Raw genomic sequence first — 22371 nt, forward strand, 5'->3', positions numbered from 1 at the left:
TGTTGATGTAGAAGCCCTCCATGATCGATTTCCCCTCCGGCGGAGTGACAGAAAAAGCCCCAAGATGGGATCTCACGGGTATAGAAGGTTGCGGCGGTGGAATTAGGGTTTCATGGTGCTCCTGGATGTTTTCGAGGTATATGGGTATATATAGGAGGAAGAAGTATGTCGATGGAGCTGCGAGGGGCCCACGAGGGTGGGGGCGTGTATACCCCCCTAGGCGCGCCTCCCTGCCTCGTGGCCTCCTCACTTCTTTCTTGACGTCAACTCCAAGTCTCCTGGATCACGTTTGTTCCAAAATAACTCTCCCGAAGGTTTCATTCCGTTTGGATTCCGTTTGATATTCCTTTTCTGCGAAACACTGAAATAGGCAAAAAACAGCAATTTGCATTGGGCCTTTGGTTAGTAGGTTAGTCCCAAAAATAATATAAAAAGGTATATTAAAGCCCATTAAACATCCAAAACAGATAATATAATAGCATGGAACAATCAAAAATTATAGATACGTTGGAGACATATCAAGCAGCCCCAAGCTTAATTCATGCTCGTCCTCGAGTAGGTAAATGATAAAAACAGAATTTTTGTTGTGGAATGCTACCTAGCATAATTCTTAATGTAATTTTCTTTATTGTGGCATGAATATTCAGATCCGAAAGATTCAAGACAAAAGTTTAATATTGACACAAAAATGATAATACTTCAAGCATACTAGCAAAGCAATCATGTCTTCTCAAAATAACATGGCCAAAGAAAGTTATCCCTACAAAATCATATAGTCTGGCTATGCTCCATCTTCAGCACACAAAATATTTAAATCATGCACAACCCCAATGACAAGCCAAGCAATTGTTTCATACTTTTGATGTTCTCAAACTTTTTCAATCTTCACGCAATATATGAGCGTTGATACGTCTCCAACGTATCTATAATTTTTGATTGTTCCATGCTATTATATTATCTGTTTTCGATGTTAATGGGCTTATTTATACACTTTTATATTATTTTTGGGACTAAACTACTAACCCAAGGCCCAGCGCAAATTGCTGTTTTTTTTTGCCTATTTCAGTGTTTCGTAGAAAAGAAATATCAAACGGAATCCAAACGGAATAAAACCTTTGGGAGAGTTATTTTTGGAACAAACGTGATCTAGAGTACTTGGAGTGGGCGTCAAGAAATCAACGAGGAGGCCACGAGGCAGGGAGGTGCGCCCCCACCCTCGTGGGCCCCTCGTAGCTCCACCGACGTACTTCTTCCTCCTATATATATCCATATACCCCGAAAACATCCAGGAGCACCATGAAACCCTATTTCCACCGCCGCAACCTTCTGTACCCAAGAGATCCCATCTTGGGGCCTTTCCGGAGCTCCGCCGAAGGGGGAATCAATCACGAAGGGCTTCTACATCAACACCATAGCCTCTCCGATGATGTGTGAGTAGTTTATTTCAGACCTTCGGGTCCATAGTTATTAGCTAGATAGCTTCTTCTCTCTCTTTGGATCTCAATACAATGTTCTCCTCGATCTTCTTGGAGATCTATTTGATGTAACTCTTTTTGCAGTGTGTTTCTCGAGATCCGATGAATTGTGGGTTTATGATCAAGTTTATCTATGAACAATATTTGATTCTTCTCTGAAATCTTTTATGTATGATTGGTTTCTTTGCAAGTCTCTTCGAAATATCAGTTTGGTTTGGCCTACTAGATTGATCTTTCTTGCAATGGGAGAAGTGCTTAACTTTGGGTTCAATCTTGCGGTGTCCTTTCCCAGTGACAGCAGGGGCAGCAAGGCACGTATTGTATTGTTTCCATCGAGGATAAAAATATGGGGTTTATATCATATTGCTTGAGTTTATCCCTCTACATCATGTCATCTTGCCTAATGTGTTACTCTGTTCTTATGAACTTAATACTCTAGATGCATGTTGGATAGCGGTCGATGTGTGGAGTAATAGTAGTAGATGCAGAATCGTTTTGGTCTACTTGTCGCGGACATGATGCCTATATACATGATCATGCCTAGATATTCTCACAATTATGCACTTTTCTATCAATTGCTCGACAGTAATTTGTTCACCCACCGTAATACTTATGCTATCTTGAGAGAAGCCACTAGTGAAACCTATGGCCCCCGTACTATCTTTTATCATATAAGTTTCCAATCTATTTTATTTTGCAATCTTTACTTTCAATCTATATCATAAAAATACCAAAAATGTTTATCTTATTATTATTATCTCTATCAGATCTCACTCTCCTAAGTGACCGTGAAGGGATTGAAAACCCCTTTATCGCGTCGGTTGCGAGGTTCTTATTTGTTTGTGTAGGTACGAGGGACTTGCTTGTAGTCTCCTACTGGATTGATACATTGGTTCTCAAAAACTGAGGGAAATACTTACGCTACTTTGCTGCATCACCCTTTCCTCTTCAAGGGAAAACCAACGCAGTGCTCAAGAGGTAGCAAGCGTGAGCCATGGACATAGCACTATAGGTGGTATAGAATGGTGGTTGTGGAGAAGACAAAAAGAAGAAGATAGTCTCACATCAACTGGGTGTATCAACGGGCTATGGAGATGCCCATCAATAGATATCAATGTGAGTGAGTAGGGATTGCCATGCTACGGATGCACTAGAGCTATAAGTGTATGAAAGCTCAACAAAAGAACTAAGTGGGTGTGCATCCAACTTGCTTGCTCACGAACACCTAGGGCATTTTGAGGAAGCCCATCACTGGAATATACAAGCCAAGTTCTATAATGTAAAATTCCCACTAGTATATGAAAGTGACAACATAGGAGACTCTCTATCATGAAGATCATGGTGCTACTTTGAAGCACAAATGTGATAAAAGGATAGTAACATTGTCCCTTCTCTCTTTTTCTCTCATTTTTTTGGGCCTTCTCTTTTTTATGGCTTTCTCTTTTTTCGTCCGGAGTCTCATCCCGACTTGTGGGGGAATCATAGTCTCCATCATCCTTTCCTCACATGGGACAATGCTCTAATAATGATGATCATCACACTTTTATTTACTTAAAACTCGATACTTAGAACAAAATATGACTCTATGTGAATGCCTCCGGCGGTGTACCGGGATGTGCAATGACTCATGAGTGACATGTATGAAAAATTATGAACGGTGGCTTTGCCACAAATAAGATGTCAACTACATGATCATGCAAAGCAATATGACAATGATGAAGCGTGACATAACAAACGGAACGGTGGTAAGTTGCATGGAAATATATCTCATAATGGTTATGAAAATGCCATAATAGGTAGGTATGGTGGCTGTTCTGAGGAAGGTATATGGTGGGTTTATGGTACCAGCGAAAGCTGTGCAGAACTAGAGAGGCTAGCAATGGTGGAAGGGTGAGAGTGCGTATAATCCATGGACTCAACATTAGTCATAAAGAACTCACATACTTATTGCAAAAATCTATTAGTTATCGAAACAAAGTACTACGCACATGCTCCTAGGGGGATAGATTGGTAGGAAAAGACCATCGCTCATCCCCGACCGCCACTCATAAGAAATACAATCAATAAATAAATCATGCTCCGACTTCTTCACATAACGGTTCACCATACGTGCATGCTATGGGAATCACAAACTTTAACACAAGTATTTCTTAAATTCACAACTACTCAAATAGCATGAATCTAATATCACCATCTTCATATCTCAAAACAATCATCAAGTATCAAACTTCTCATAGTATTCAATGCACTCTTTATGATAGTTTTTATTATACCCAACTTGGATGCCTATTATATTAGGACTAATTTTATAGCCAAAGCAAATTACCATGTTGTTCTAAAGGACTCTCAAAATGATATAAGTGAAGCATGAGAGATCAATAATTTCTATAAAATAAAACCACCACCGTGCTTGAGGGAGTCCTGGATTAGGGGGTCTCCGGACAGCCGGACTATATCCTTTGGCCGGATTGTCGGATTATGAAGATACAAGATTGAAGACTTCGTCCCGTGTCCGGATGGGACTCTACTTGGCGTGGAAGGCAAGCTAGGCAATACGGATATGTATATCTCCTCCTTTGTAACCAACCTCGTGTAACCCTAGCCCCCTCCGGTGTCTATATAAACAGGAGGGTTTAGTCCGTAGGACAACATACAATCATACCATAGGCTAGCTTATAGGGTTTAGCCTCTTTGATCTCGTGGTAGATCAACTCTTGTACTATTCATATCATCAAGAACAATCAAGCAGGACGTAGGGTATTACCTCCATCAAGAGGGCCCGAACCTAGGTAAACATCATGTCCCCTGCCTCCTGTTACCATCTGCCTTAGACGCACAGTTCGGGACCCCCTACCCAAGATCCGCCGGTTTTGACACCGACATTGGTGCTTTCATTGAGAGTTCCGCTATGTCGTCATCATAAGGAGGATGGCTCGTCTCGTTGTCAAGGACAACATCACCTCTGGGGGAGCCCTGGCTGCAGGCCAAACTCTCCGACTAGGCAGCCTCATCATGTCTGGCCGCTCGGCCGCCGCGCCGACGATGACTTCTTGGGTCATCGAAAATTGCCTCCACATCAGCTCGAAATTTACCGAGCAGATGGATCCAATGGAGCTCTCCTCTTTGAACGAGCTCTTGGATCACATCGCCGCTCTGGGAGTCACTACGGACTATGATCGGATCGGGCTTAAGCCTGACCAAAGGGAGATTAACTCTCCGTCGGTCACCCATCAGATAGAGGTGGTGGAGGAGCAATGCGGCGATTCTCCCCCTATCCTGAGGACGAACTATGTCCGGATTCCCGAGCTCCCCGAGCCGGATACTCATTCACGGGAAGACACCGCCCTAGCCTTGAATCCAGAATCAGGCCGCATACTGAACCCACAGGGCAACATCCCGGAGCCCGAACTTCCAAGATCGGAAACTCCCCTGCCCCGGGATCACAAATTGGGTCAAGGTCTAGACTCAAATCCACCCACCCACCCAGATACAAACGATCTTTCCCACATTAGACAAGCGCCCCAAGAGACAGTACATCACTATTGGGCCAGGTTCCTCCTTGTAATGAACAAGGTTAAGGACTGTCGGGAGGAAGACGCAATTTCGTTCTTTTGCAACAATTGCACGGACAAGGGAGTCCTCAACGCCATAAGTCGCCGTGACATAACACACTTCGCTGACTTGGCGGCCATAGTATGGAAATACTGTGCGATGGAAAGTGCCTGGAAAACCCAAACACAATTCTGGGATAATCCGGCCCTAACAAAACCCCTGGTCCTAACTAAAAGGGTACACTCTCATAAGTCGCCCGACTCAATTCCATAGAAGCAAAAGCCCACTACAGGGCGTGGAACCATATTGGAGGGATGGCTTAACGGGCCCTGCAAAATCCATAGTACAGCAGATACCATATCAACACACAACCTTAGAGCATGTTGGGTACTCCGGTAGGTGGCCAAAAGCGGTGAGGATCTCCTCACCGAAAATACCTCAGAGCACCTTCCCACGGATAACAATACAGTGTTAACGGTCTTCGCGACCTTCGCCTCAAATAATAGGCGTAAGCGAGCACTCCGCAGCCTCGCCGAAGTCTGTCACGTGGCGGCAATAAATCCATGGAGCAACACGGCTATCACCTTCAATGCCAGTGACAAACCTAAATTCCAAACAGCCCAAACACCAACCACTTTAGTCCTCAGTCCAATTGTGGACGGCTTTTGGCTCAATAAAGTGCTCATGGACGGCGGCAGCGGATTAAACCTCATTTTTGAGGAAACTCTCCAAAAAAGTGGAAATAGATAGCAACCGTATTGAGCAAAGCAGTACGACCTTCCGAGGAATCATCCCTAGTCGGGAGGCACGTTGCGCTGGGAAAATCACACTCGAAGTGGTATTCGGCACTCCGGAGAATTACAGGTCCGAAGAAATTACATTCCAAGTGGCCCCGTTCAGTAGCGGATACCACGCCCTTCTAGGGTGGGAGGCATTCATGATTTTTCAAGCCATACCCCATTACGGGTACATGAAGCTCAAAATGCCCGGGCCCAATGGAATCATCACCCTAGTTAGTGATCCGGACATAGCACTCCGCGCCGAAGACAAAACAACCGCACTAGCCCTCGAGGCATTATCCGAAGCCCTTGTGGCGGAAGAGTTAACCGCGCTGCGCTCCACGGTGGACAGGGACGACGTGATACTAGATAAAAGATCCAAGTCCACCTTCTTTAAACCAGTGGACGAAATAGTCAAATTCCAAGTCCATCCAACGGACTCCACAAAAACAGCATCCATCGGGGCACGGTTAGACCCCGCTGTAGACGCCGCACTACGGGAGTTTCTACGCAAGAATTGGGACATATTCGCCTGGCATCCTTCAGACATGCCAGGAATCCCACGCAGATTGGCCGAGCATAGCCTTAATATTCTAAAAGGATTCAAGTCGGTCAAGCAGACTCTTCGGCGTTTCTCTGAACCTAAGCGACAAGCCATGGGAGAAGAGCTAGCCAAGCTACTGGAGGTCGGATTTATTAGAGAAATAAAACATCCGGACTGGCTCGAAAACCTGGTGATGGTACCAAAGAAGGACAAATCATGGCGCCTATGCGTCGACTTCAAAGACCTTAATAAGGCTTGCCCAAAGGATCCCTTTCCACTCCCTCGCATCGATCAAATCATCGATGCTACCGCAGGGCACGTATCATTGTGCTTCCTCGACACATACTCCGGTTACCACCAGATTAAGATGGCGGAGTCCGATCAAGCCGCAACGGCATTTATCACTCCATACGACCCCTTATGTTTTAACACAATGCCCTTCGGGCTCAAAAATGCTGGCGCAACATATCAGCGCATGATCCAGACATGTCTGGAAAAGCAGATCGGCAAGACTGTGGAGGCATATGTAGACGATGTGGTCATTAAAACCAGACACGTCGACTCTTTAATAGACGACTTGAGGCTCACATTCACCAATCTCCGAACATATGACATTAAGCTCAATCCGGAAAAATGCGTTTTCGGCATTCCCGCCGGAAAGCTCCTGGGCTTCGGGTAGAGGAATTGAAGCAAATCCGACTAAAATCCAGGCTCTGTCGCAGTTGGCTATCCCAACTGACCTCAAGCAAATCCAGAAATTGACTGGATGTGTGGCGGCTTTAAGCCGCTTTATCTCCCGATTAGGAGAAAAGCCACTTCCCCTTTATCGCCTTCTTCGGCGCACCGAACACTTCGAGTGGACGGACGCAGCCACGGCAGGACTGGAAGAAATAAAAGCCATCCTGGCCACCAACCCAATCTTGGCTGCGCCAACTGTGGGCGACCAATGCTATTATATATAGCGGCAACTCATCAAGTTGTAAGCGCAGTGCTCGGCGTCGAACGAGAGATGGACGGACATAAATTCCCACTTCAAAAGCCGGTATATTATGTATCCACCGTCCTCACCCCATGCAAATCACGGTACCCACATTATCAAAAGATAGCATACGCGGTATTTATGGCATCCCGGAAATTACGGCACTACTTTCAAGAGTGTTCAATCACGGTGGCCTCCGAAGTACCACTCAATGACATAATAAACAACCGCGATGCCACGGGCCGGATTGCCAAGTGGGCCATCAAGCTCCTCCCGTTCGACATAACATACAAACCTCGGTGAGCCATTAAGTCGCAAGTATTGGCCGATTTCGTCGCCGAATGGACGGAAGACGAACTCCCTAAAGAGTACGGCGCATACTCCAATTGGACCATGCACTTCGGCGGCTCTAAAATGCTGGCTGGTCTCGGGGCTGGCGTCGTCCTGATGTCCCCCACCGGAGATACAGTACAATACGTGCTCCAAATACTATATACAGACTCCAATAACGCGGCCGAATATGAGGCCCTTCTACACGGTCTCCGGATGGCAGTCTCCATGGGCATTCAACGCCTCGAAGTGCGCGGGGACTCGAACCTTGCAATATCCCAAATAAATGGAGACTTCGATGCCAAGGATCCAAAAATGGCGGCATATCGCAACGCCGTCCTCAAAATGTCAGCTTGGTTCGAGGGGCTTGAATTCCACCATGTGGCTCGGGAAAACAACCAGGCGGCGGACATCCTTGCCCGTATCAGCGCTAAACACGACCCTGTCCCACCGAACATCTTCCTGGAAAGACTGTTCAAACCATCCGTAGTATGGGAAGGGGACACCGGCAAAAATAGTCAGGACCCGGCCACAACCCCAGATAACGAACACCCTGACACAATCGGAGGTTCCGCCACCGAAATAACACCTTCAGCCCACGTGATAATGGCCGTCATCGCCCCATGGACAGAACCATTCCTGGCCTACCTAACTAGGCAGGAACTACCCGAGGACCAAAATGAGGCACGCTGCACATAGTGCGGCGATCTAAAGCCTACAAGGTCCACGAGGGAGAGCTTTATAAGAAAAGCACAACCGGAGTCCTTCAAAGGTGCATCTCCGAAGAGGAAGGGTGGAAGCTTTTGGCAGAAATCCATGCCGGACTTGGAGACGACCACGCCGCAGCTCGGGCCCTTGTAAGCAAGGCCTTCCGTACAGGTTTTTATTGGCTGACGGCCAGGCAGATGCACAACATCTGGTCCAACATTGTGTTGGTTGCCAGCTTTTTGCAAACCAAAGCCACATGCCACCTACCACCCTCCAAACAATCCCCATTACCTGGCCCTTTGCGGTCTGGGGGCTTGATATGGTCGGACCCCTCAAAGGGGGAATCCATAAGAAAAAATACTTACTAGTCATGGTGGAAAAATTCACCAAATGGATAGAAACCAAACCTGTCAAAATGGCTGAATCCGGACCGGTGATAGACTTCATATCCGGGGTTGTACACCGTTATGGCGTCCCCCACAGCATCATCACTGACAACGGCACGAACTTTACAGCCGACGAGGTGAAACTTTGGTGCAGCAACATGGGAATTAAGCTTGATTATGCTTCTGTCTATCATCCGCAAACTAACGGTCAAGTCGAACGAGCGAATGGTCTTATCATGAGCGGTATTAAACCCATATTAATGCGGTCCTTAAAGGAATCAGACACGAATTGGGTAGAGGAGCTCGACTCCGTACTATGGGGGCTGCGGACCACGCCGAATCGCACTACCGGATACACACCATTTTTATGGTGTACGGTGCTAAGGCGGTGCTGCCTTGCGACATAATTCATGACTCGCCTCGAGTGCGCATGTACAAAGAAAGAGAGGCCGAGCTCGATCGGCAGGACAGTTTGGATGCCCTGGAGGAGGAACGCGATGTAGCAAAGGCCTGTTCCGCATTCTATCAGCAACAGGCTCGAAGGTATCAAAGCAGAGAAGTACGGGCCAAAACCTATAATGTTGGCGAACTAGTTCTACGCCTGCCAGAGAAGAAAAAGAACAAGCTCAAGCCCAAATGGGAAGGTCCCTTCATTATCGACCAGGTTCTGACCGGTGGAGCGTACCATCTGCGAGATGCATCGGATAGTCGACTCGAGCCAAACCCATGGAACGCAGCCAGACTCCGAAGATTCTACGCCTAGCGACGGACTCTATGTTCGTCTCCTTACCTCCATCAATTTTTTGCACATTTTTTTCTCTCTTTCTTTCTATATTTTTCCTTCAAGGCCCTAAAGGGCTACACTTGTGTCTTGGTTACACAATCTTGACGCGCTAACCGCGCTCAATATACCTGGGGGCTTCCTATACAGAAGCTTAATCTAATTACCTTTCCGGGCTTTATGCCCTGCACATGTGTTATTCTTCCGCATGTACCTTTTTTCGCCATTATATGCATCGATATGACTTAAGTTTTGGCCAAGCTGGGTTGCCTGGCTCTTGTATTTATGCCCTACATTACCGTTAATTCGGCTAGGGCATAAGGGGAGCACCCCTGCGATAATTACTGTCGGGTCAGCCGGATGTGTACCTCGGACTGGGTGAAGCCGAAAGCTAGCATTCTTAAGGGAATATTCGATCGGTGAATAAAAGATGACTTTCATTTAAATTACTACACGCCCCCAGATGTTTTTAGCCTGCGTCTCACAGTTCGGACATGCACATTAGGGCATGCGTACCCAGGGAAAGGAACCCTTAACGGAACTATTCTCCCTGGAAGATGTTTCTCACTATCCATGTAATATAACATAGCTAGTTGGGTACTTGTCTGTTCAAGCACTTATGACCCCTACGTCTGGTTTCCATGCATACCCCGATTCTTATATAACCAAGTGGGTATTCGGATACACTCCGGACTATCGGGTCTAGAGGTCGAAGCAAAAAGGTCCGCCATGACAAATGATTTACAATCCAGCTAGGGACATTACATATGTCACTTGAAGTACACAGTCACTAAGACTGATTAAATTCTTCTTCTATACCATCCAACAGGCTGTCTAGCCTACAATCCTGTTGGGAATACTTTGCGGCTAATTCTACTTGATCATACACTAAACTGACGAGGATCTCTTTCCCATCGGGCCCCACATGTCCGACCTCGGCCATGTGGTTTGGGTCAGCCTTGGTATATCGTGTCTTCACCATAGCCCAGGCTTCCCTTGCACCTTGTCGGCAGGCTGATATCTTCCATAATCGGAAGCGCCGCCGTGCTTCCTTGAGCTTCTCTATAAGCTCCCCCATGCCTCCTGGCGAGGACGCGGATGGCCACAAGGCTTGGGCAATACTCTGCATCACCTGCCGAACTTGTTCGTGCAGTTGTGAGAGCTCTGGTAGAAGATCACCCGAAGACCCGGGCATCTCCTCCGCGGGACGACCCGTCAGCATATCTGCAGACATAACGCTGTTAGCAGGCTTCTCCGCCGAACTCCTTTAAGAAGTCCATTCAAGCACTTACTAAAAATTTCGCGCCAAAGCCGTTTATTCTCCTTCACGGAGTCCGCAAGCTGGGCCCGGACATCCTTCAGTTCCATGCCCAGCCGGATATTGGCATCTTGGAGATCATTTTTCTCCTGCCTGACTCGCGTCAGCACGCGCTCGCCAGCATTTCGCTGTCGATCATCACGCACCGTATCCGCCTCCACAGCCTCCGGATTCACTTCGGGGCCACCTACAACATCTATTGTTAGGTGTGCATACATGCTGCATACTACCCGGTACCTATATTCTTTGCAATAAAAAAATAGGTACCAGGGGGACCCTTTTTGGACTCCTTCAATGCGGCAACAACGGCTTCCAGCTGGGCCTTGCACTTGTCCAGCTCTTGAGACAATTGGGAATTCTTCTCCATAAGAACCTGCATGAATAATGATCCTTAAATCAGTTGCGTCAACTGTTTCAAGTCTCGGGGGCTACTGATACATATATTCGTCAGATTTTCTTACCCGTATATCCCTTACATACTGGTCCATTGCACTGGCTAGACCATTTTAAGCAGTGATAAGCACATTTCATATACATAATTTTGGCACATATATACACCATTTATTGATATATGTTCATCCATTCTTACTATGAACTGTGATATATTTGGATGAAAATCATATAAAATATCATTTACTCATCATTTGTTTCTTTTGGAGAAAAGTGCGCAAAGGCACTATAAACCTCAAGATTTTGACTAAGAAGCCGAAGAATACAAGACAAGGACGGGAAAGAAAGAAGGGGGACCTGAGCATGAAGGAAAGAAGAGACCGAGGGCCAAACTAGAGAAGGGAAGGGATGTGCTTGTGAAGAAAGAAGGGAGCAGGAGGGCCAAATAAAAAAGTGGCAAATCTGATCGTGGGATCAAATCCCTAGCGCTAACCACCGATCCCCTTTGGGCCTGGCCACACCTCTGTCTCTCCCTCACCTCTCCTTCTGTAGCTCCGGCCGCCGCCACGGCCAGGCCGGCGTGGTGGTGCGCCTCCCATCCATCAGCCCCGCAAGACACCACCATCGCCATCCATCACCAGTGCCATCTATCCACACCTCATCGCCATCCATCACCAGCGCCATCTATCCACACCTCATCGCCATCCATCACCAGCGCCAACTATCCACACCTCATCGCCATCCACCCACCACCAGCACCATCACCACCTCTCCCCTCGCTGCACCCCTGCTGTCGTCTTCCCGAACCTCTGCCGCTCCTCTCCTCCGATCTGAATTCTTCTGCCATTCCCTGTGAACCTTGCTGCTGCTCCATACCCATCGACTGACCAAGGACCGGAAGCCCTTCTTCCCTTTCCTGCTGCTCCTCTTCTCCTAATCTTGTTGTTTCTCTTCCTGAACCCCTGCTGCTGCTCCTTCTCTCCTCCACCTCTTGCCGCTGCTCCCTCTCCCATGAATCTGCTGTTGTTCCTCTCTCCTTGCGCCCCCTTGCTGCTGTTCTTCTCCGACTCCTTCCGCTCCTTCCCTCGTTCCTGCTTCTGCTATCTGAACCTACTGCTGCTGCTTCTTCATCTCAAATGCCCCCTGCTACTGCTTCTTGCGCCCCCTGCTATTGCTCTCTCCCTCTCTGCTGCTCCTCACCCACCAACCTGCTGCTACTTCTTCTCCCTCAATCTTCTGCTGCTGCTATCTCCCTCTCTCTAAATTTCTGTAGATTTGAGATTGAATGTAATATTCAAATTTGTCTAGTGCTATGATATGTTTAGTTTCAGACTCAAGCTTGTGTGGTTTTAAATTGTTGATCTGAAAACTGAATTGTGGCATATGACCCCCTGTTCTTATGTGTGGTAATTAGTTAAACCCGTCACTTGTGTTCTATACTTCTTGAATAAAGGAGTTCATCTTGTAGTACATGTGGTAGCTTTGTACCTGTGATATAAATATATATTTGTATGGTGATATATTTCTGTCCATGTCACATTATTGCTTCTTCCCTCTGTTACATTGTATGTTAGTTATATATGTTTGTGTTGTAATATCAAGTACCTGTGATGTATACATATGTGAGTGTGATTGTGATGTGAAATTTCTTTCCTTGTTCCGTAATCTTACTTTTGCCCCTTTTACATACTTTCTAGTAATATATGTGTTCTTTTATTGTAGATTTCCTTTTGTAGTCTATGTATGCATGTGTTAGTGTTTTATTGTCTCTAGTAAAACAAAATACCAAAAATACAGTGAAGATAATCTGAACCTTCCATTGCTTATTCTCATTTTGTTTGTCATCAACTTTGGTTAGTTTAGGTCTATATTTCCTTGCTATCATCATCTAAATTCTATCACCTAGCTTTAGCCGAGCATAGTTGCTGCCGCCTAGTCCCTGTGGAGAACACGACACTCACAGTCCGGGAAAAATATCCCACTGTACTTACAATAGATAATTTTGGCGCCGTTGCCGGGGACTAGCGTCGAGTGACTGTGTTAGGCTATAGACTAGGTTTCTTGTTTTCTTTTTGTGACATTTATATGTGATATATATATATAACCCCTAACCACTGTTCTAGTTATTTTCTCTTCTTTTTCTTGTTTGTTTTGCATGTTAGAACTATCTTCTTGATTATGGCATATTACTCAAATCACCAAGGATATGCGAGCAACACTACAAACAGCACGGGAAGTATTCAAGAACTAATAAGTAAGATTTCCCATCAATTAGATGATTTAGCTCGGCGGCGAGAAGTAGTTTTTGAGGATAGGCCTGGCTCTTATGATCCTTATTCTAGAGGTCATCCTTATGTTGCTCCTACATGCCATATTTGTGGATTGCAGGGCCATTCACCCGCTGAATGTCAGTGTGGTTACTCTCACCCTCCTGATTGTTATGGCATGAGATTCGCCCCACAGCCTAGCTCATACCAAAAAAATTACTCATATGGGTGGCCTGAGAACCAGAATATGTCATAGGAGCAACAACCCTGAGATCTCACCGTTTACTTCTAGTAATCATATGCAGGGATTTAGGTACAATGAGGAGAGCCACAAATATGATCCACAACAGATTTATTCAGCTCCTACTCATATACCTCAACACCAGGAGATGTTGCCAATGGAGTTAAATGGTCCTCCATTTGGTCAACCATCAACTCCAGCAACCGCCAAGCAATCTCATGTGCAAGTGCCCACACAATATGAATTTGATGATATAGACAAGCTCACATTGCTTAGTCTCGAGTTCACTTGGAGTGCCGAGGATGATCCTATTAGGAAGGTTATACTAGAGGAAATGAAGAAGATCAAGAGTGGAAAAGAGATAGTTGAAGAAGTAAGGAAGATTGAGAAGAACATCAACGCTGGCAGCACTATTTCTTCACAGCTTGAGCTGAGTGTTTCTGGGATTCCCCTTGATACATGTGAGGTTCCAACACCTTCATATCCAGCCAAGGAAGATAGCAAGTGCCTTGAGGAAGAGATATCTCAGATTGAAGAAGATGAACTAGAAGACAAGGAACAAGATGACCAAGAGCTTGAATGCCCAAGTGATCAAGACGAAGATTCGTTGCCTATCACTCCTGAAGAAGTAAAAGAAGCTCCTGTAGTTGAAGATGAAGAACCAGAAATTCATTTTCCCATCGTCATACAAGAGCGTGATATAGCAGGTTTATCTAATCCTCTTGATGACATGCGTCCATATGAATTGTTTGCTACTACCTTGCATTGCATGATGTTATCTGTTAAAGTAGATTTGAAGAAGTGTTTGCTTGGATATGATGATACATATACTGTTGGTGGCATTGCTCATATTAATGATGATCACTCTTATTTTCCTCATGCCAAACCTATGCTTAATGATAAATATCATCCTCATGTTAGTATTGAGCTTGCTGATTCCTATCATACTCGCCATGTTCTTTATAGCTATGCTTATGTAATTGTGTACTCTATTCATGATTTAGAGGGTATTACCCCTTTCACTTGTATGGTCTCTTTTGTCGAGTGCTCTTTCAGGTTTTTGCTACTGCACCGTTCACTACATGCTGACCAGGTTCGAGGTGGCATTCCTTGGGACCCCGGTGGATTTAGAGCATGGTGAAGAGGATAAGCAATGGGCACATACAAGGAAGAGAAAAGCTGGAGTGTGCACGAGGATAGAGAGCATAAGGATAGAGAAGCAAAACGAGAGGAGTCACGATGCAAGAGGATGTGAGCTGATCGAGCGAGTTCTACTTCATAAAGCCCGGTGAGCTGTTTCATGACCCCAATCTGAATATATCATCTATTGATACAAGCTGAAATCAATTGCTAGTTGGGTTGCTTGAGCCAGTTATTACTTGTTGTCAAGCTGAAATTCACCTTTGGCATCGTGCTTGATGTGAATTTATGACCTTGATTTTTAAATGCCTTGTAAACTAGTGATCTACACCATGCGTGCTTGGCTGAAATTAGTGAGAACTATTAGTTTTGAGTGCTCACATCCCTAGTACACTAGAAAATTTCATCATTTTCTGCATTTACTATGATACACCTAGATCACCATGTGTTAGATGTTGAATTTGTGCTAAGTGTGTTCCCATTGAGAGCAATCACCTAACCACTATGGATTAGCATGCTATGTTCCCTGGATCGGTAGCATGTGAACCAGACATGGAGAAGTGAGGATTCCTATTTTTGTGCTTATGCGTTGTTCATTTAAAAAAAAGTAAATCTTATAATGAATGATAAGTCTGACTACCTACAGTAGCATGCCATGTTCCCTGGATCGGTGGCATGTGAAATCGGGTTAGCTTGGGCAGTAACTATTAATAAATAAATATGTAATTGTCGAACCAGGTGTATACCATGTTCTCGGGATCGGTGGTATGTTCCTTTGGGGAGACAAACAAAAAACTAATAATTGGTCGAGCCGGGTGTATACCATGTTCTCGGGATCGGTGGTATGTTCCTATGGTGAGACTAATAATAATATAATCATTGCTTTATCTCTGTAAATAAGTGATTTGATCTCAAGATTTAATTCCAGTTCATTTTGTCCTCGGGATCATGCTCTCTTTAGGAACCTTTTGGCACAATCAGCATTTGAACTTTCTAATCTTATTTTATCATTGTAAAGGTTTAAAATGGTCAAGTCTACTGGTATCCTACTGCTTTGTAGCACTCTAACCATTAATTTTCACTAACTAAGTCTGAAGCATGCATTGTTTAGAGATCTACTTCACTTGGCATTCTCTAGTCAGCTCACTATTCACTATCTTGCTCTTGTCATATGCCTTTACTTGAGGACAAGTAAATATTTAAGTGTGGGGGAACTTGATAAGCACATTTCATATACATAATTTTGGCACATATATACACCATTTATTGATATATGTTCATCCATTCTTACTATGAACTGTGACATATTTGGATGAAAATCATATAAAAGATCATTTACTCGTCATTTGTTTCTTCTGCAGAAAAGTGCGCAAAGGCACTATAAACCACAAGATTCTGACTAAGAGGCCGAAGAATACAAGACAAGGACGGGAAAGAAATAAGGGGGACCTGAGCATGAAGGAAAGAAGAGACCGAGGGCCAAACTAGAGAAGGGAAGGGATGTGCTTGTGAAGAAAGAAGGGAGCAGGAGGGCCAAATCAAAAAGTGGCAAATCTGATCGTGGGATCAAATCCCTAGCGCTAACCACCGATCCCCTTTGGGCCTGGCCACACCTCTGTCTCTCCCTCACCTCTCCTTCTCCAGCTCCGACCACTGCCACGGCCAGGCCGGCGTGGTGGCGCGCCTCCCATCCATCAGCCCCGCAAGACACCACCATCGCCATCCATCACCAGCGCCATCTATCCACACCTCATTGCCATCCATCACCAGTGCCATCTCTCCACACCTCATCGCCATCCACCCACCACCAGCACCATCACCACCTCTCCCCTCGCTGCACCCCTGCTTTCGTCTTCCCGAACCTCTGCCGCTCCTCTCCTCCGATCTGAATTCTTCTGCCATTCCCTGTGAACCTTGCTGCTGCTCCATACCCATCGACTGACCAAGGACCGGAAGCCCTTCTTCCCTTTCCTGCTGCTCCTCCTCTCCTAATCTTGTTGTTTCTCTTCCTGAACCCCTGCTGCTGCTCCTTCTCTCCTCCACCTCTTGCCGCTGCTCCCTCTCCCATGAATCTGCTGTTGTTCCTCTCTCCTTGTGCCCCCTTGCTGCTGTTCTTCTCCGACTCCTTCCGCTCCTTCCCTCGTTCCTGCTGCTGCTATCTGAACCTACTGCTGCTGCTTCTTCATCTCAAATGCCCCCTGCTACTGCTTCTTGCGCCCCCTGCTATTGCTCTCTCCCTCTCTGCTGCTCCTCACCCACCAACCTGCTGCTACTTCTTCTCCCTTAACCTCCTGCTGCTGCTATCTCCCTCTCTCTAAATTTCTGTATATTTGAGATTGAATGTAATATTCAGATTTGTCTAGTGCTATGATATGTTTAGTTTCAGACTCAAGCTTGTGTGGTTTTAAATTGTTGATCTGAAAACTGAATTGTGGCATATGACCCTCTGTTCTTATGTGTGGTAATTAGTTAAACCTGTCACTTGTGTTATGTACTTCTTGAATAAAGGAGTTCATCTTGTAGTACCTGTGGTAGCTTTGTACCTGTGATATAAATATATATTTGTATGGTGATATATTTCTATCCTGTCACATTATTGCTTCTTCCCTCTGTTACATTGTATGTTAGTTATATATGTTTGTGTTGTAATATCAAGTACCTGTGATGTATACATATGTGAGTGTGATTGTGATGTGAAATTTCTTTCCTTGTTCCGTAATCTTACTTTTGCCCCTTTTACATACTTTCTAGTAATATATGTGTTCTTTTATTGTAGATTTCCTTTTGTAGTCTATGTATGCATGTGTTGGTGTTTTATTGTCTCTAGTAAAACAAAAATACCAAAAATACAGTGAAGATAATCTGAACCTTTCATTGCTTATTCTCATTTTGTTTGTCATCAACTTTGGTTAGTTTACATCTATATTTCCTTGCTATCATCATCTAAATTCTATCACCTAGCTTTGGCCGAGCATAGTTATTGTCGCCTAGTCCCTGTGGAGAACACGACACTCGCAGTCCGGGCAAAATATCCCACTGTACTTACAATAGATCAAGCAGCATGGATGTACGCGTCTCCGGAATTGAAGGCATCAAATGCCTCTAGCGAGAAACAATCGGCACGGAGTACGGCCCGGCGACGCCTATGATTCATGGCGCTCTCCACTTCTGAATTTGTAGCGGATAGTCTATCTGCATCCTCTGTAGGAGGAGCATCCGGCGTCCGCCCCATGTTGGCTTCCGCCTGTATGTCCGGCCCTGGGGCCCGACTGGTGGAGGCATGATCGGCGGCCTCTCCGGATATAGTCCGGGGAGTGTTTTTTCTATTAAAGAAGCATGGATGTCATTGCATTTTCAGAAATACGACAACCACGGAGCGAGGTTTTGTGGCATACCTCTGCGCCGGCGTCTCCGTCCTGACTGCCTTCCTTTTTGACCTACCCGGCTTCGGTGCCACTTGTTGGCGAGTTGCTACGGGTTCGGCACAGCGCCTCGAATGCCTTCCCTGTAAAACACCATATGTGTACGGTAGGTGAAGTGTCTAAAGGGAGATCCTATTTTCGGAGTTGGGATTTTGGTTTTTCTTACGTGCGACGCAGGGAGCAGCCCGGGATAGTCGGTCGTTATGGCCACCATGGCGTCATCGCAGCTCAATTGATAGAATTGCCTGTCTATCAGCTCCACGAATATGTCCGGATCCTCTTCGAGTCCGGGACCGAGGGCCCGGCCAGGGTCCTCTGGTTGTGGATATGGGCTGTTGATCTCCCTTATAGCTTTTCGCAGTTCCTGCCGTAAAATGGCAAGGTGAGTACCTACGACGAAGAATGCGGGAGGAATGGGAGTAAAGAGGTATAACTCACCCAGCTTGGAGGGTTGTACATGGAGAATCCATCCCGTGGCTTGATACGGATGAACTCCTCTTCCTCTCCCTAGAACAACTCGAACAAAATTTTTGCTAAAGCAGCAGCGGAGTCCGGTCCCTTATGCCCGCAACGGGTGGCATCATCTTCCCCGTTAAAACACCATAGGGGGTGCCCTCGATATTGAAGTGGCTGCACTCCCCGCATTATGCATACTGACATAACCTCAATTATTGTCAATCCTGATTGAGCCAGCGCTTTAATCCGGTTCATCAGGTAGAGGACTTCTCCGTTGTGTTCCTCCTGGGGGCTCCGTGGATGCCAACTTCGGAATTCTTCAAAGGAGCATTGTTGAACTCAGGAATACCCCGCCGAACAGGGTCTGGAAGGGGGACGTCCTCCATATAAAACCACTCCGAAGGCCAATCTTCGGACGTCTTCTTCGGAGTACCGGACAGGTATCCGGTTTCGGCGATGCGCCATATTTCGGCTCCGCCCACCTGATAAAGTGACCCCTTTTGTGTGCGTGGCACAAGGCAAAATAACCTCTTCCACAGCTCGATATGAGCCTCGCAGCCCAGAAATAGCTCGCAAAGGGCAACGTATACGGCGATGTGTAATATGGAAGCAGGGGTAAAATTGTGCAGTTGGAGGCCGTAAAACTCCAGGAGCCCGCAGAGGAACGGATGAATTGGAAATCCGAGTCCCCTTAGTAAGTAAGGAACAAGGCACACTCGCGCCCCCTTGGAGGGGCTGGGGAAGCTCTCCGCTTGCTCCCCGCCATTATAGGTGGCGAGCCCGGCTCGGACGAGGACCAAATACGCCGGAGGGAGAAATCCCTGGGTCTGCAGCTCTACCAAACGACTGCGCGGGACGGAACACCTCTCCCAATCACCGGGCTTAGGGCTACGGGGGCGACAGGAGGAGCTACGGTGGTCAGCCATGATGGGATGGATTTTTTCTGAGCACGCTCCGATGGATTTTCGCTGGGGGAGGAGGGTGTGGATTGGATCTAAGAACCCTTTAATAGACAATTATTTACCTGGCTAGGGGGGTGAATGTAAAAACGCCCTGGCTCCTCGCATTTGCTAGACGCGTGGAGAGTGGTACTTATTGGGCACAGAAGCCTAGAAGTCCAACATTTATAGGAGCCGGACACTACTTTACAGATATTCAAGATTTGGAGAAGAACCCGCCTTGCAATGCCGAAGACAATACTGCGCGCTGGACTCATCGTCATTGAAGCCTGGTTCGGGGGCTACTGAGGGAGTCCTGGATTAGGGGGTCTCCGGACAGCCGGACTATATCCTTTGGCCGGACTGTCGGGTTATGAAGATACAAGATTGAAGACTTTGTCATGTGTCCGGATGGGACTCTACTTGGCATGGAAGGCAAGCTAAGCAATACGGATATGTATATCTCCTCCTTTGTAACCGACCTCGTGTAACCCTAGCCCCCTCCGGTGTCTATATAAACCATAGGGTTTAGTCCGTAGGACAACATACAATCATACCATAGGCTAGCTTCTAGGGTTTAGCCTCTTTGATCTCGTGGTAGATCAACTCTTGTACTATTCATATCATCAAGAACAATCAAGCAGGGCGTAGGGTATTACCTCCGTCAAGAGGGCCCGAACCTGGGTAAACATCGTGTCCCCTGCCTCCGGTTACCATCTGCCTTAGACGCATAGTTCGGGACCCCTACCCGAGATCCGCCGGTTTTGACACCGACAACGCTCTTAAAGATATAAGTGAAGCACATAGAGCAAAATTATCTAGCTCAAAAGATATAAGTGAAGCACATAGAGTATTCTAATAAATTTTGATTCATGTGTGTCTTTCCAAAAGGTGTGTACAGCAAGGATGATTGTGGTAAACTAAAAATCAAAGACTCAAATCATACAAGACGCTCCAAGCAAAACACATATCATGTGGTGAATAAAAATATAGCCTCAAGTAAAGTTACCGATAGACGAAGACGAAAGAGGGGATGCCTTCCGGGGCATCCCAAGATTAGGCTTTTGATTTTCCTTGAAATTTACCTTGGGCTGCCTTGGGCATCCCCAATCTTAGGCGCTTGCCACTCCTTATTCGAAAATCCATCAAATCTTTACCCAAAACTTGAAAACTTCAGAACACAAAACTCAACAGAAAATCTCATGAGCTCCGTTAGTATAAGAAAACAAACCACCACTTCAAGGTACTGTAATGAACTCATTTTTTATTTATATTGGTGTTAAACCTACTGTATTCCAACATCTCTATGGTTCATATCCCCCGATACTAGCCACAGATTCATCAAAATAAGCAAACAACACACGAAAAACAGAATCTGTCAAAAACAGAATAGTCTGTAGTAATCTGTAGGTTTCGAATACTTCTGTAACCCCGAAAATTCTGAAATGAATTGGTTGACGTGAGAAATATGTCTATTAATAATCTGCAAAAAGAATCAACCTAATCGCACTCTCCAGTAAAACATGGCAGCAAATCTCGTGAGCGCTAAAGTTTCTCTTTTTTACAGCAAGATCACATAAACTTCCCCCAAGTCTTCCCAAAGGTTCTACTTGGCACAAACACTAATTAAAAGCATAAAACCACATCTAAACAGAATCTAGATGAATTATTTATTACCAAACAGAACCAAAAATCAAGAAACAAAAATAAAATTGGGTTTCCTCCCAACAAGCGCTATCGTTTAACGCCCCTACCTAGGCATAAAAACAAGAATAGATCTAGGTATTGTCATCTTTGGTATGCAATCCATAAGTGGCTCTCATAATAGATTCATAAGGTAATTTAATTTTCTTTCTAGTAAAGTGTTCCATACATTTCCTTAACGGAAATTGGAATCTAATGTTTCCTTCTTTCATATCAATAATTGCACCAATCGTTGTTAGGAAAGGTCTATCAAGAATAATAGGACATGTAGCAATGAAATCTACGAGCACATAATTCCTACTTGCAAAAATAAGAACATAATCAATCCTTCCCATAGGTTTCTTAATAGTGGAATCTGCAAGATGCAAATGTAAGGAACAATCATCAAATTCGCGGAAACCTAACACATCGCACAAAGTTTTTGAGATCGTGGAAACACTAGCACCCAAATCACATAAAGCAAAGAATTCATGATCTTTAATTTTAATTTTAATAGTAGGTTCCCATTCATCTTAAAGTTTTCTAGCGATAGAAACTTCTAATTCAAGCTTTTATTCATAAGATTTCATTAAAGCATCAACGATATGTTTGGTAAAAGCTTTATTTTGATCATAAACATGAGGAGAATTTAGCACAGATTGCAACAAGGAAATACAATCTATCAAAGATAAATTATCATAATTAAATTCCTTGAAATCCAAAATAGTGGGTTCATTGATATGTAAAGTTTTGGCCTCTTCAATCCCACTTTTACCAATTTTTGCATCAAGATCTAAAATATCTGAATCATTGGGACGCCTTTTAGCTAAAGTTGACTCATCTCTAGTCCCATCATTATGAAGATTCATATTGCAAAACAAAGATTTAATAGGAGACACATCAATCACTTTTAGATCTTCATCCTTATTATCGTGAAGCTCTTCCGGTTTGGCGGCCATCTTATTTACTAAGGTGGCCTGCT

General features: G+C 45.3%; 1 protein-coding gene across 1 annotated transcript; it reads left to right on the top strand.

Annotated features, from left to right (window-relative positions):
* Nucleotides 1-13793: 13793 nt before the first annotated feature.
* Nucleotides 13794-14891, top strand: LOC147971768 (uncharacterized). Its single transcript, XM_087522844.1, has one exon. It carries the CDS (start codon nucleotides 13809-13811, stop codon nucleotides 14889-14891), a length of 1083 nt encoding a protein of 360 aa, XP_087378970.1. The 5' UTR covers nucleotides 13794-13808.
* Nucleotides 14892-22371: the final 7480 nt, after the last annotated feature.

The sequence above is a fragment of the Triticum urartu genome, chromosome 5A (assembly GCF_056163025.1).
Source record: "Triticum urartu cultivar PI428250 chromosome 5A, HENAU_Tu73, whole genome shotgun sequence".
NCBI classification, from domain to species: Eukaryota; Viridiplantae; Streptophyta; class Magnoliopsida; order Poales; family Poaceae; genus Triticum; species Triticum urartu.

Bases quoted from the DNA above. Each gene is read 5' to 3' on its own strand.
- LOC147971768 (XM_087522844.1), top strand. From the start codon at position 13,809: ATGCAGGGATTTAGGTACAATGAGGAGAGCCACAAATATGATCCACAA.